Source organism: Schistocerca nitens, chromosome 8, assembly GCF_023898315.1.
Source record: "Schistocerca nitens isolate TAMUIC-IGC-003100 chromosome 8, iqSchNite1.1, whole genome shotgun sequence".
Lineage (NCBI taxonomy): Eukaryota > Metazoa > Arthropoda > Insecta > Orthoptera > Acrididae > Schistocerca > Schistocerca nitens.
This window is the reverse complement of record NC_064621.1, coordinates 197,827,656-197,843,600: the sequence shown is the minus strand read 5'-3', so window position 1 is coordinate 197,843,600 and position 15,945 is coordinate 197,827,656. Positions and strand designations below refer to the sequence as shown.

The 15,945-nt window shown below is 45.6% G+C and overlaps 1 protein-coding gene across 1 annotated transcript in view; it reads right to left on the bottom strand.

The window, feature by feature from the left end:
- The window catches only part of LOC126198963 (lipase 3-like), a 202,432-nt gene extending 186,781 nt beyond the window's left edge, over positions 1 to 15,651 (bottom strand). Inside the window, exon 1 of the mRNA XM_049935613.1 lies at positions 15,508 to 15,651. Within this exon, the coding sequence (XP_049791570.1) occupies positions 15,508 to 15,630 (123 nt within the window). The 5' untranslated portion in view covers positions 15,631 to 15,651. The remainder of the gene's footprint in view (positions 1 to 15,507) is intronic.
- Positions 15,652 to 15,945: the final 294 nt, after the last annotated feature.

The following is a 15,945-nucleotide window of genomic DNA, read 5'->3' as shown; positions in this document are numbered from 1 at the left end:
GAGTCAACAGATGGGGACGTTTGCAAGACAACAACCATCTGGACGAACAGTTAGACGACGTTTGCAGCAGCATGGTCTATCAGTTCGGAGACCATGGCTGCGGCTACCCTTGACGCTGCATCACAGACAGGAGCGCCTGCGATGGTGTATTCAACGACGAACCTAGGTGTACGAATGGCAAAACATCATTTTTTTCGGATGAATCCTGGTTCTCTTTACAGCATCATGGTGGTCGCATCCGTGTTTGGCGACATCGCGGTGAACGCACATTGGAAGCGTGTATTCGTCATCCGGGTTGATGGTATGGGGTGCCATTGGTTACACGTCTCGGTCACCTCTTGTTCACATTGACGGCACTTTGAACAGTGGACGTTACATTTCAGATGTGTTACGACCCGTGGCTCTACCCTTCATTCGATCCCTGCGAAATCCTACATTTCAGCAGGATAATGCACTGCCGCATGTTAGGCTACTGGTCCTGTACGGGCCTCTCGGGATACAGAAAACGTTCGACTGCTGCCCTGGCCAGCACATTCTCCTGATCTCTCACCAATTGAAAACGTCTGGTCAATGGTGGCCGAGCAACTGGCTCGTCACAGTACGCCATTCAATACTCTTCATGAACTGTGGTATCGTGTTGAAGCTGCATGGGCAGCTGTACCTGTACACGCCATCCATGCTCTGTTTGACTCAATGCCCAGGCGTATGAAGGCCGTTATTACGGCCAGAGGTGGTTGTTCTGGGTACTGATTTCTCAGGATCTATGCACCCAAATTGCGTGAAAATGTAATCACATGTCAGTTCTAGTATAATATGTTTGTCCAATGAATACCCGTTTATCATCTGCATTTCTTCTTGGTGTAGCAATTTTAATGGCCAGTAGTGTAATATTAATCATAAAACTTGCCTTAGCTGTACCCTTATAGATATGTTAAGGAAAGTATGCAAAATAGGGAATAGCAGTTGGCAATGAGAGACGTTGGCTGATTACATAAGGTGGTTGAACCTGCTACGAAATTACCTTCGTTACACGCCATCGTGACATGACCGGTAGAAATATAAACGACAGCAGCATGAAATTTACTGCTGTGCAGAACTTAAAGATAAATTAACGTAACATTTTAGCAAGTCGGTAGAAATGAATGAGTGTTCGGGAGGATGTTGCAAGAGGCGTTGCACTCGTGCACAGACGGCTGGACGTCACACGGCATGGGGTCAGCGCTGGTATAGCGCCAAAGGGGCTGGCATTGCAACACGAGGAAGCTGAAGGAACGCGAAGAAACAGTGTGCCAATCAGCGAGCAGTTAGGACGCACTCTGGTTCTGTTCTTCATTACAACGTGGCCAGGAGACATCTGGAAAACTGAACGAGAGGTAGAACAGCTGGGAAACTGTAGAAAGGACGAAGCGTGACGAGTGTAGTCCAGGAGCTTGGTACTGATCACATCATTGTTCCACGTGGACGGGGAGCGTTGCGAACTACAGCACTGTTACCTGAAGGAGGGGAGGTCGACTACAGCAACAAATGACCGCTACGTTGTGCAACGTCAGGAAAGAATCCACGTCAAACAGTGGGAGCAACTGCAACCAAATTTAAAGGTACATAAAGTATGCAATCTCACACTCCACAGTGACACGGCGACTGCATGGAGGTGGACGCTTTGCTTCATTAACACTCGCACACCGTTGGCTTTCTTTGGGATAACGCCAGGAGCATAGGGACTGGAGTCGCGTGCGCTTCTAGGATGAGAGCAGATTCAATCTGAGTAGTGATTCTGGACGTACCCTCGTATGACGAGAGATGATAACACCAGGAACATAGTCGAACATGATTGTTATTGTGGTCCAGGTGTTATGCTGCGGGGTGGTATAATGTTGTATGGTCGTACTGGCCACCGAATTTTTCAACATGATACGCTTAGCGATCAACGTTATTGTGACGCTTTTCCCGGCTGCGTCGGAGATTTTGTTCGCTTATTGACTGGGTACTGTGTTGTCCTCATTCTCATTTCATCATCATCAGCGGCAGGCAATGAAACACCACCACTGGAATCACTTCCATAGACGCTCATGCGGTGGACCTCTCTGACGAGGCTTCCCCCATGCCAAGACCTGCCGTAAGGCAGAACACAAAGTTTATACTCCTTGCTCATGTGTGTCTTTTCAGGAGTGCATTCTGTCCTCACTTCATCATTATGGATCACTGTGCGCGACCGCAACGAACAGCGCAAGTGGAGAAGCTCTCGGAAGGAGAGGATATTCGGCGAAAGGACAGGATTTCCCATTCCTCTGACTTCAGTTCCATCGAGCACGTGTGGGTTGCGTTGGAAGTACGCACTGCAGCACGTCCACATACACCCACCACCATCCAGCAGAGATCAACTGTATGGGTGGATGAATGGAAAGCCGTATCACAAGAACTCCTCAGCAAACTCACGGACAGCATGGGAGTACATTGCAGGGCATGTATTACAGTCCGTTGTGATCGCATACCCTATTACGAACTAAGTTCAGCCGTTTGTAGAGTCCAAGGGGTCATAACAAATCGCGGTGATTTCAGTATACTCATTATACACTACTGGCCATTAAAACTGCTATACCAAGAAGAAATGCAGATGATAAACGGGTATTCATTGGACAAATATATTGTACTAGAACTGACATGTGATTACATTTTCACGCAATTTAGGTGCATAGATAATGAGAAATCAGTACCCAGAACAACCACCTCTGGCCATAATCACGGCCTTGATAAGCCTGGGCATTGAGATTGAGTCAAACAGAGCTTGGATGGCGTGTACAGGTACAACTGCCCATGCAGCATCAACACGATACCACAGTTCATCAAGAGTAGTGGCTGGCGTATTGTGACGAACCAGTTGCTCGGCCACCATTGACCAGACGTTTTCAATTGGTGAGAGATCTGTAGAATGTGCTGGCCGGGGCAGCAGTCGAACATTTTCTGTACCCAGAAAGGCCCGTACAGGACCTGCAACATGCGGTCGTGCATTATCCTGCTGAAATGTAGGGTTTCGCAGGGATCGCATGAAGGGTAGAGCCACGGGTCGTAACACATCGACCGTCAATGCGAACAAGAGGTGACCGAGACGTGTAACCATCACGCCGGGTGATACGCCAGAATGGCGATGACGAATACACGCTTCCAATGTGCGTTCACCGCGATGTCGCCAAACAAGGATGCGACCATCATGATGCTGTAAACAGAATCTGGATTCATCCGAAAAAATGACGTTTTGCCATTCGTGCACCCAGGTTCGTCGTTGAGTAGACCTCCTGGCTGTGATACAGTGTCAAGGGTAACCGCAGCCATGGTCTCCGAGCTGATAGACAATGCTGCTGCAAACGTCGTCTAACTGTTCGTCCAGATGTTTGTTGTCTTGGAAACGTCCCCATCTGTTGACTCAGGGATCGAGACGTGGCTGCACGATCCGTCACAGCCATGCGGATAAGATGCCTGTCATCTCGACTGCTCGTGATACGAGGTCGTTGGTATCCAGCTCGGCGTTCTGTATTACCCTCCTAAACAAACAGATTCCATATTCTGTTAACAGTCATTGGATCTCGACCAACGCGAGCGGCAATGTCGTGATACGATAAACCGCAATCGCGATAGGCTACGATCCGACCTTTATCAAAGTCGGAAACGTGATGGTACGCATTCCTCCTCCTTACACGAGGCATAACAACAACGTTTCACCAGGCAACGCCGGTCACCTGCTGTTTGTGTATGAGAAATCGGTTGGAAACTTTCCTCATGTCAGCACGTTGTAGGTGTCGCCACCGGCGCCAACCTTGTGTGAATGTTCTGAAAAGCTAATCATTTGCATATCACAGCATCTTCTTCCTGTCGGTTAAATTTCGCGTCTGTAGCACATCATCTTCGTGACGTAGCAATTTTAATGGCCAGTAGTGCAATTTGTGTTCACAGCATTGCGTATTTATTTTCTGTTACCTTCTGTATTACACAAATAAAAACAGTTTCTGCGTCAGTCCCTTTATTTTGCCACTACGCGCTTCGATGGTTCACACCATATTCAGGTGGCACGTGGAACTGGCCATCTGAGTAAGGCGCATAGCAAACTCCATTCATGAGGTCTCAGAGCATCTCATCGGAACCCGACTATCCGCGAAACACGTATAGGCCACTGCAATTTCCAACCCGAGCAGGCACTGTCCTTATTCTGCATTCCCGTATTAAAGAAAAGCTTTATCATACATTGCATAAATGCTGAACAACCACATTTTTAATTTGACTACGAAGTCTTTCGCGATGGTGTCCTTGATTCAAAAGTTCTCAGTTTAGTTGCCGCATCATATTTGGATAAAATCCCGAGCTTTCGATGACTACCTCCGTCATCTTTGTCAGGGGTAAAACTGACTGTCGTGGACCGGTGAGGCTTCCGGTTTTATGAGCAGTGGACGGCTTCTCATTGGCTGGATGACGTCACTGTGAAAACGGCGCGAACGGAGGTGGCGCCCTCTATGTCCATAGATTTTGTTTGCTCGCTTTATCCAACGTTGCTTGCAGCCCCATCCATCGCAACAGGCGGAGAACTGCGAGGAATGTAAGAAGTCTCCCTCTGCGCTCTTTCTTTATCAACTGCGCGCTCCCATGCATTGCTGTGTGCGTATCCGGAGTCTCTGATGAAATTTTCACAGTCTAATTTCAACTGCTTCCCTAATGACAGAGTCCCAATAGTTTGAAGCGCAAGCAAGTATTCTTGTTTCATCAAATAAAATGTTATGTTTATTTAACAAACTGTGCTCAGCCACCGCTGATTTTTCTAGATACCTGTATTTCAGGTGACGCTGATGTTCTACACAGCCATCGGCAACAGTTCTTATAGACTGGCCCACATAATTTTTGCCACACTCGCAAGGGATGCTGTAAATTCCCGGTACTCTCAGGCCGATATTATCTTTCACGGGTCGCAAAGCTCGGTATTTTATTCAAATTTGACGCGGCAAGTAAACCGAGAACTTTTTACGCACATTTTTAACTAACTGCCTTTTAGCTACCCAACCATTCACCTAGCTCAAATTGTGGTCTGCAGACCAACACAACGCGCAAGTTCTTGCAAGATAGCAATAGAAAGCGACCTTTTATTAAATTTCGTGATGTTCTTATTTTCGGTAGAAAGTGGGAGGTGATTTGGCAATACGACAATGGAATGCACAAGTTACTCTAGTAGCCCAGTGGGAAGAGTGCGTTGCTCAAATACGCGACGTGTGGGATTCAGTTCCGGGCCAAAGCATGTTTCTTTACATTTTGAAGCTTTGTCTTGCCTAGTACTACTGTAGTAGAGATCGTTCCTTGAATCATGTTAAATCGTACTTATTCCACCTTAATGTAACTGACATGGAAGCGACAAAAAGTTAGTTGTTATTAATTAATTAGACCATTAGCAGGAGGATACAAGCAAGTCAGCCATCTCAGTTCGAATGTAAAACAAAAAGCAGTGCTAAACGGATTACTTACACGTTGTCGCAAAGTAATGCGTAAAGATGAAGGGAGAATTTGTAGCTTAAATATGAAAGTAATAGTTGGGTAAATCAAGACGAAAATGCGAATTTTTTTTGTGTTTGGAGGGGTCAACTGAAGAAAAAGGAAGCGAAGCATACAAAGGATAGGATAACATGCAGAAATTTAGTTCATGACAACAGAATAAAGCGAACGTTTGAAGAAATAATACTTATTTAAAAGTGGAATGCTAAAAAAATTGTACTCTCTTTCCTATGTTAGTATTAAGTAAATGCATGTGATTTGTATTAGGCCTGTAGTAATAGCTGTAGCGATTATGGATCAGATACCTTACCAGACAAGGCTAAAATTAACAGATGAAGTTACGGCGTTGTACCTGAATTTAGATAGTATTCGTACGTACTACCGGGCGAAGTGACGTGGAGGTTAGCCCACTGAACTCACGTTCGGAAGGACGCTGGTTCAAATCCGCGTCCAGTCATCTAGATTTAGGTTTTCCGTTATTTTCCTATATCACACCAGGCAAATGCAGGGATGGTTCCTTCCAAAAGAGTAAAACGGATTTCCTGTCCCATCCTTGAAACAATCCGAACTTGCACTCCGTCTCTAATGACCTCGACGGGGTCGGGAAAGTTTCTTCAGGGCCAACAAAAGCTCGTCAGGTCAAATGTCAAAAGCATGCTAATACACTACGTGATCAAAAGTATCCGGACACCCCCAATACATACGTTTTTCATATTAGGTGTACTGTGCTGTCACCTACTGCCAGGTACTCCATATCAGCCACCTCAGTAGTCAATAGACACCGTGAGAGAGCAGAATGTTGGTTCAAATGGCTCTGAGCACTATGGGACTCAACTGCTGAGGTCATTAGTCCCCTAGAACTTAGAACTAGTTAAACCTAACTAACCTAAGGACATCACAAACATCCATGCCCGAGGCAGGATTCGAACCTGCGACCGTAGCGGTCTCGCGGTTCCAGACTGCAGCGCCTTTAACCGCACGGCCACTTCGGCCGGCAGAGCAGAATGTGGCGCTCCGAGGAACTCACGGACTTCGAACGTGGTCAGGTGATTGTGTCTCACTTGCGTCATACGTCTGTACGCGAGATATCCACACTACTAAACATCCCTAGGTCCACTGTTTCCGATGTGATAGTGAAGTGGAAACGTGAAGGGACACGTACAGCATAAAAGCGTACAGGTTCAAAATGGTTCAAATGGCTCTGAGCACTATGGGACTCAACTGCTGTGGTCATAAGTCCCCTAGAACTTAGAACTACTTAAACCTAACTAACCTAAGGACAGCACACAACACCCAGCCATCACGAGGCAGAGAAAATCCCTGACCCCGCCGGGAATCGAACCCGGGAACCCGGGCGTGGGAAGCGAGAACGCTACCGCACGACCACGAGATGCGGGCAAAGCGTACAGGCCGACCTCGTCTGTTGACTGATAGAGACCGCCGACAGTTGAAGGTCGTAATGTGTAGTAAGCAGACATCTCTCCAGACTATCCCACAAAAATTCCAAACTGCATCAGGATCCACTGCAAGTACTATGACGGTTAGACGGGGAGTTAGAGAACTTTGATTTGATGGTCGAGCGGCTGCTCATAAGCCACACATCACGCCCGTAGATGCCAAACGACGCCTCGCTTGGTGTAAGGAGCGTAAACATTGGACGATTGAACAGTGGCGATCCGATAGCTGTGTGTGAGTATGGCGAATGACCGGTGAACGTCATTTGTCAGCGTGTGTAGTGCCAACAGTAACATTCGGAGGCGGTGGTGCTATGGTGTGTTTTTCAGGGAGAGGGCTTGCACCCCTTCTTTTGCATGGCACTATCACAGCACAGGCCTACATTGATGTTTTAAGCACCTTGCTCCCCTCTGTTGAAGAGCAATTCAGGGATGGCGATTGCATCTTTCAATACGATCGGGCAGCTGTTCATCATGCACGGTCTGTGTCGGAGTGGTTACACGACAATAACATCCCTGTAATGGAATGGCCTGCACAGAGTCCTGACCTGAATGCTACAGAACATCTTTGGCATCTTTTGGAATGCCGACTTCGTGCCAGCCCTCACCGGCCGACGTCGATACCTCTCCTCAGTGCAGCACTCCGTGAAGAGTGGGCTGCCATTCCCCAAGAAACCTTCCAGTACCTTATTGAACGTATGCCTGCGAGAGTGGACACTGTCATCAAGGCTAAGGAAGGACCAACACAATACTGAATTCCACCATTACCGATGGAGGACACCATAAACTTGTAAGTCATTTTCAGTCATTTTCAGCCAGGTGTCCGGATACTTTGGATCAAGTAGTGTAGTTTTGTTTGACGTTGAAGGATTAGTTCATGATGAATTCGTGCCACAGGGACAAATTGTTAAACGATAGTACTATGGGTACGTGTCGTGACGCCTGCGAGAAAATGTGAGAAGGAAACGGCCTGAAACGGGCGAGACAATTCAAGGCTCTTTCACCGCGGTAACGCGCCCGCACATTCATCCCTGTTCGTGCGTGACTGTTGCATAAAAAACGAACTCATTGTGTTGCCTCATACTCAGTAACCGCCAGACCTGTTGCCTGCGGACTTCTTTTTATTTCCAAAGTTGAAAACACCATTGAAAAGACGAAGATTTGCAACGATAGGCGAAATAAAAGAAAATTTGTGCTATCCAGCAAGAGGCTTTGCTTCCGGAAGTGGAAACGGTCCTGGGGGTGGTGTATCAGTTATTGAGGAGAGTATTTCGAAGGAGACCATGCGAAGTAAGTAAAAGGTAAACGTAGAAAAATTTGGTCGATCAAGTTCAGAAAATTCTTGAACAGATTTCGTATCAACAAAGCGACATATTTGTTGAAATAAATATCCACTCCAAATTATGAATCTTGCTCCGTTGAAGTGGACATAGTACATCTTTTACTGAAGTAAAGTTCTGCGTTCTGATCCTAGATGGGCCAATGGGTCCCGACTGCCCTGTCATCCTCTATCAATGGCGTCGTCGTAGCGAAATGGAGGTTCAAAATGGCTCTGAGCACTATGCGACTTAACTTCTGAGGTCATCAGTCACCTAGAACTTAGAACTAATTAAACCTAACTAACCTAAGGATATCACACACATACATGCCCGAGGCAAGATTCAAACCTGCGACCGTAGCGGTCGCGCAGTTCCAGACTGTAGCGCCTAGAACCGCACGGCCACTCCGGCCGGCCGAAATGGAGGGACATGTGGTCAGCACACCGCTCTCTCGATCGTTGTCGGGTTTCTTGACCTTGGAATCGCAACTAATCGCTCCTCAGATGATCGAACGAGGCCGGGTGCACACAGTACCAGTCCTCCCACCAAGGAAACGTCGCTAGCAGTATCGGGAATCGAACCCGGATCCTAGCATGGCAGTTAGACGTGCTGACAACTCAACTACGGAGGCAGGCACATATTTTAGTATAACACAATAAATACTATTATCCAGTATCAGTTACACGGTGCAAAGTCTACAAAATTATTGATTATTTTTCTCTTAGGCTAGCTATTTACTACTAGAATTCTTCCATTTCTACATGTATTTTCTCTTTCACTCGTCTCTGAAAATCCCAGAAGTAAGCACAGTGTCTGGGCGGCAGTTTAAAAGCCCAGCATATCATTTAACATCAAGCCAGAAAACCAGTAAGAAAAAATTAAACAAAAGACACACTCAGTCAGTCAAACCCTTACTCGGCCTCTACAAAGGTTGACATCGTCATTTCACAGCGACCGCGGTGCGCCGGCGTGATTGATATGTGCGACCTACCTTCTCCACCACTGCAATCTGGAGTCCTTGTTTCGAATTCAGAACGCTGACCTTGTATCAAACGCTTTCTTGGCAAACATTGCAAGGCAGACCAGTAGATTAAGTGTTACAACGTTGCAACGCTTCCATGCGTGACGTAATGAAGAGGCAGACCGCTACTGTCAAGATTTATAGATTGCCATGATGCAGCGGTGTTGATGAGCATTACTTGTGACGAAAGCGCGTCTAAATGGCTTATCATAATTGTTATTTGACTGTAGTCATAGAAGAGGTGGAAACGCGGATTTACAAACATCACAATAACGCTAAGCCGTACTGCGCTGTTTCTGCACACTGTTTGGCGGAGGCAGGACGTCTGTATCCATGAGTATACTCACGAGCCACTGTGAAGTGCATGGCGGAGCGTACTAAATACCCATATTAGTGACTTTTTGTGCTATTCTGTTCACATGTTAAGCGTGGGAGAAATGGCTCTCTACATGCCTTATGACGTGTCTTAATCTCGCTTATCTTATTTTCGCGAACAGCGCTTACAAGTGAGAACAATAAACTCGAGGTGTCGCATTAAAAAATGATTCAAATGGCTCTGAGCACTGTGGGACTTAACTTCTGAGGTCATCAGTCCCCTAGAACTTAGAACTACTAAAACCTAACTAACCTAAGGACATCACACACATCCATGCCCGAGGCAGGATTCGAACCTGCGATCGTAGCGGTCGCGCGATTCCAGACTGTAGCGCCTAGAACCACTCGGCCACTCCGGCCGGCGTGTCTCATTAAAAAGACAGTGTAAACCAAGGAGATGATTATTTTTAAAATTCTGGGTCGTCCGTTCCAAGGCGGTTCCAGGAAGTTATCACTGGCTTCCACCTACATTTCACGTGGTTACTCTAGACTGAGAGGAATCTCCGATCATATGCAAATGATATAGGAAGGGAATAATTTAAAAAAACGGTACGATATGTACCACCTACCGCATAAATTGCAATAAGCAGACTGCGCAGCAGAAATTTAAGGCTAATCTCTTACAAATTCCGAGTTGTTAAATCATGAATACTGTTTACTTTGTAGTCACTTCACTGTAAACGATAAAAAATATTTCGCCAACAAAATGAAGTTTATCAGATGTTTTAAAACGGATTTGCTAGGAGAAGTATGATGAACCACTAAGGTGCCGTTGAGTTAAAGCCCACGCCTTGCCACGGGTCCGTGCGGCTCCCCCCGTCGGAGGTTCGAGTCCTCCCTCGGGCATAAGTGTGTGTCTTGTCCACAGCGTAAGGTAGTTTAAGTTAGATTAAGTAGTGTGTAGGCTTAGGGACCGATGACCTCAGCAGTTTGGTCCCATAAGACGTTACCACAAATTTTTTTCCACAACTTCGAGGTTTCACTTCCAGTTGGTCTAATGCTTGTTCTTAAAGTGACAATGAAAGATAGTAAGAAAGCAGTAGATATCAGGAGTACAACAAAAATCAGTGTTGTAATGGAAAAAGTAAATACCTTGAAATAACAGTGGGCTGGTCATGTCACTCGAAGAAAAGTAGACAAATGGTTTAAGCAGATACTAGTTTGGAGCCAAATTTATCAGATGGGACAGACACCTATGAAAGACAGCTGCAACAGGAAGCTCAGGACCGGCAGAAGTGGAAGAACCTGCTCGAAATCTATGCTGCACGCCGATTCCAAGAGGCCACATCACCAAGTGACAGAATTGATTGATGATGATGAGTATTATTATTATATTGTTTACGACTAACAAGAAACACAAAAGTAAACATCCTAGAAGTACGCGTCCTGCGGTGACATTAAGTTTCATCGGGGAGAAACAGGTGCCACATTAAGAGTCGAAGGACGAGTAGCAATCAAATTTCATTTATTCTCAAGGAAGATAAAAAAGACTCTCGTTGGACCATGCACCCTCCACCACATGCTTCGAGATGACTTACAGGGAACAGACGTAGATATGTGAGACATTCATAATGGTCTGACTTAAACTGTAACTTCCCCCATAACCATCTTAGTTGTGGTGTTTGCGAGTTTCCATAAAATACGAGTTTCTCTCTGTTGATATGACGGTGAGTGGTAAAGTACAGTGGTTCACTACCTGAACTTAGGAGAGAAAAACCATGCACGGTGAGCCTCAACTCTACCGATCTACCGACAACATTTCGCACGTTGTTCAGAGATGTTTTCTGAGTTTTTTGGCATATGAAACCAGCGCTGTCAGGTGGCTAGTTAAAGAGTAATAATGCAATTATGGTTTATTCGGTTTGTTACTCCGATTACCTCAGTTTCTGTAAAAATACCTTCACAGTAGTGAAAAAGTTTGTATTATGCAACAAACAAAAAGTACAAAACACAGAGTAATGAAACAATCCTCAGACCCAAAAGAACTGTGACATGGTCGCTGTCGTTGAGGTAACAGATTGCGCCATTGCGTCGCTCTCCCATGGCATTAAATGAATCTGTTACACAAGATACTGTGTATCCGCCAACTGTTCACCAGTAACCCATGCATGGTAAACCTCTATCAATGTTGCCTTTGAACTAATACTGTCACAAATCAAATGTGGAAAGGAACCGAGCACACTGAATGTAAATTTGAGGGCGGAGAGTAAAGTGTGCGTTACTGTTGACAACAGAAAATGGGTGGAACAAGTTTGTTTCCAAACAAGACGGACAGCGCTTACCATCAAAATTTAAACTGTTACGCAGGTACTTTCACTGCAGTACAGGTACAAAGATAGACAGGAGTAAAAGATAAAAAGAACTGTAATTACTGTGTAACGAGCCTTTACATCCTACGCGGCGTAGGTTGCGAAAAATGAGTATCAGTCGACACGTACGAATGCGGTGTCCGGTGGAGTAAATGGCAAATTCAAGTAATGACGAAGTTCACTTAGTGAACTGTTGGCTAGAAACAGAGTCCAAATACAGCAAAATCTTCATAAGCGTAGAGATCAGTTGATAGTGAATAAGAAAAGAGCAGTAGCCGAACACTGTATCAAAGGCGCGGTTTGATGGCTTCAAGTGATAACAGGGAAGTGGTAGCATGTGAGCACGAGGCAAAGGGCGTGCCTTTTGGACCCTCAGCTTCTGGTGAAAATTTTTAAATAAAGAAATGTCAGCTTGTGTAATTTACGGTTGTACTGATAATTCTGATTATAGTCTAAAGTGTAAAGGCGCATTTTATTCGTATGCGGACACGTAGAAGTGAAATTTTCGTTTACATACATGAATTTTTTGCTGCGCTATTTAGTTTTAAAATAAATAACCGTTAAGAAAAAAATCGATACCTTGCACCGTTTACGATTTGATTATCATTGAAGTTAGCCAATCAGGTCGTTGCACGCGCAATTTCAAGCAGTCTGCCGGAGATGGCGTTACCAAAAGTGTTCTTAGTTTGGACAAAAATTGGACATGGGACGGCAGCCAATGATTCTGCCAATGATTGGCCAATGATTCTGCTGCCTAGTGCGCTATCGTCTACGCTATGAGAACAACTTGAATTTAGACTCAAGGCCTGATTAGCTAAATCCAATGCTAATTAATCGATAATGGCGCAACGTATGGAATTTTTTTCTTAATAGTTATTTCTCAGCACAGTCTTCCCAGCAACACCCTTACAAGCTATTAGCCTATTTCTGACCATCCTGTGTGTTTTAGATCAGACGTCTGAAAATGCCTTCCTGACGTTGTGTTTTTCACAAAAGCACTGTAACATTTTCTATTTTAAGCAACTGTTACGCGTACACGACGGAAATTAAGAACAAGAAGCAATCGTAAACAGCAATCTGCTGAAATTTTGGGCACCTAACATGTCGGCACCTGCTTAAGTCTGTAGCGCCGTGTCCCCCTTATTATACAGTACCTTCACGGTTACACCTCCGCTTATTATACCTCCATGGATGAACACTCGCTTTGTGCCATCTGCGAAACTAGGAGGAACTGCGGATAATTGAAAGCACGGTATGTCAGGCTCCAATCGATACTGCTGCTTGACAAGGAATTCCGAACGACAGTCGTACACAAAAGAGCTACCGGACGTCACAAGTCTTTTGTACTCAATTACTCAGAAAATAACCCAGAAACACTGGGTGGTTCGCACTTAAGTGAGGCCAGTCACGGAGGTTCCAGTGTGGGCTGTGACCTTTGGCAGCAAAACTTGGTAGATACGCTAATGGATTAATGCAAAACCGATTTACGCTGGAATAATATTTGTTCCAGTTTAGGCCACCAGGCGCAAATCTGGCGCTGTGCTGCATATCTTCGACGTCTCCGGTGCTCATATTGAACAAATTGTGTTAGCGGTGGTTAATAAAAAAATACGAACATTATGTCTGTGTCACTTGTTCGACATTTTCTACCCATCTCCCGTTCCAAATCTATTACGTATGGAAACACATCTATACGTTTGAAAGAAAAACAGCCCTCGGTCACTGTTTTTAATAAATTAACCTGGTTTCAACACTGCTAGGAGTGTCTTCCTCAGAATTTAAATCAAAGAATGGTCTATACTCTATAACATGGTCACAGAATTATGACTAAAAACGTATGATAGGGTATAAGTACGGAATCATCGTGAAAGACTGGCAGTACTTATATATCATTTATAAAATAATAAATATGTCAAAAGGGCATTAGTCACAAAGATATTTAAGATAAAGACAACTGTGATCGCGAGCCACTAAGGGCTGCTTGTTACTTGCGTGGTGCAATTGAGTTACAACCTGCACCACGCAAGTAACAAGCAGCTCTTAGTGGCTCGCCATCACAGTTTTCTTTATCTTAAATATCTTTGTGACTAATGCCCTTTTGGCATATTTATTATTTTATAAATGACATAAGTACTGCCAGTCTTTCACGATGATTCCGTACTTATACCCAACATACGTTTTAGCCATAATTCTGTGACCATGTTATAGAATACAGACCATTCTTTGATTTAAATTCTGAGGAAGACACTCCTAGCAGTGTTGAAACCAGGTTAATTTGTTAAAAATAGTGACCGAGGGCTGTTTTTCTTTCAATTGTAATTATTCACGGTCTCTGAACGTGCAGCCATGTACAAAATTTTGACATCTATACGTCTTTCTTGCATTCAAAGCGCCAGATTCGCACCTGGTGGCCAAAAAAGGAACTAACTGTTTTCCAACGTTAATCAGTTCAGCATTAGAATATCTACCAGGTTTCGCCGCTATACGACAATTACAGCCCAGAGTAGCCGCGCTTTAATTGTAACCGCCTGGTGTCTCCGAGATTTTGTCGGTGGTGTTAAGTTTCCAGAGTATATTCCTTGACACAAATTCTACATTTACATCTACATTTATACTCCGCAAGCCACCCAACGGTGTGTGGCGGAGGGCACTTTACGTGCCACTGTCATTACCTCCCTTTTCTGTTCCAGTCGCGTATGGTTCGCGGGAAGAACGACTGCCGGAAAGCCTCCGTGCGCGCTCGAATCTCTCTCATTTTACATTCGTGATCTCCTCGAGAGGTATAAGTAGGGGGAAACAATATATTCGATACCTCATCCAGAAACGCACCCACTCGAAACCTGGACAGCAAGCTACACCGCGATGCAGAGCGCCTCTCTTGCAGAATCTGCCACTTGAGTTTGCTAAACATCTCCGTAACGCTATCACGGTTACCAAATAACCCTGTGACGAAACGCGCCGCTCTTCTTTGGATCTTCTCTGTCTCCTCCGTCAACCCGATCTGGTACGGATCCCACACTGATGAGCAATACTCAAGTATAGGTCGAACGAGTGTTTTGCAAGCCGCCTCCTTTGCTGATGGACTACATTTTTTAAGGACTCTCCCAATGAATCTCAATCTGGTACCCGCCTTACCAACAATTAATTTTATATGATCATTCCACTTCAAATCGTTCCGCACGCATACTCCCAGATATTTTACAGAAGTAACTGCTACCAGTGTTTGTTCCGCTATCATATAATCATACAATAAAGGATCCTATATGTAGACTATACTGCACTCATATCACTTTTACGATAGAGACTCACACGTGGCACTTGATAACAGGTGTAAGGAACGAACGCACAACCTCCGCATGACGGCAGTCACTGTCGTCTATTATGTCCTCGAGGTCCAGTCACTAGTATGGGTTTGCAATTAGGAATTATCTACCAGCCAGCAGTGACCGCACGCAGCAGATGGCCCTACTGTCACCAGATGCGCCCCGTGCAGAGCTGCTCACCGTGTTCAGGTAGGCGTCCTCGGACACGTGGAAGGTGGGCCGGGAAGACGCGGTGGACGCCGCCGCCAGCGCCAGCAGAAGCGCGGGAAGCAGCGGCCGGCAGCGGCAGGAAGCGCGAGACATGGTCTTATGAGGGGAGCAGACAGCCAGGCGGCGTTAAGTAGCCGGGCACCGGCGGCTCGGAGGAAGGCAGCCAAGGCCGAACCGAACCGCCGGCACCTGCGGACCGAGTCCACGGCAAACTGGCTGCAGATCAAGGCGGCGCGCCGGCGGCGGCGGCTGCCTCACCCAGGGATCCAGCTACCCCTCAGCCCTTCTCATCCGTTTGCGGTGATGAGCTGAAAAGTTCTCGGTCTGATAATCAAAGGCCATATGATTCTAGATCCCCTTCCCAATGTTTGCTAGGAAAATGATTGATACGGGACTGTTTTAACTGAC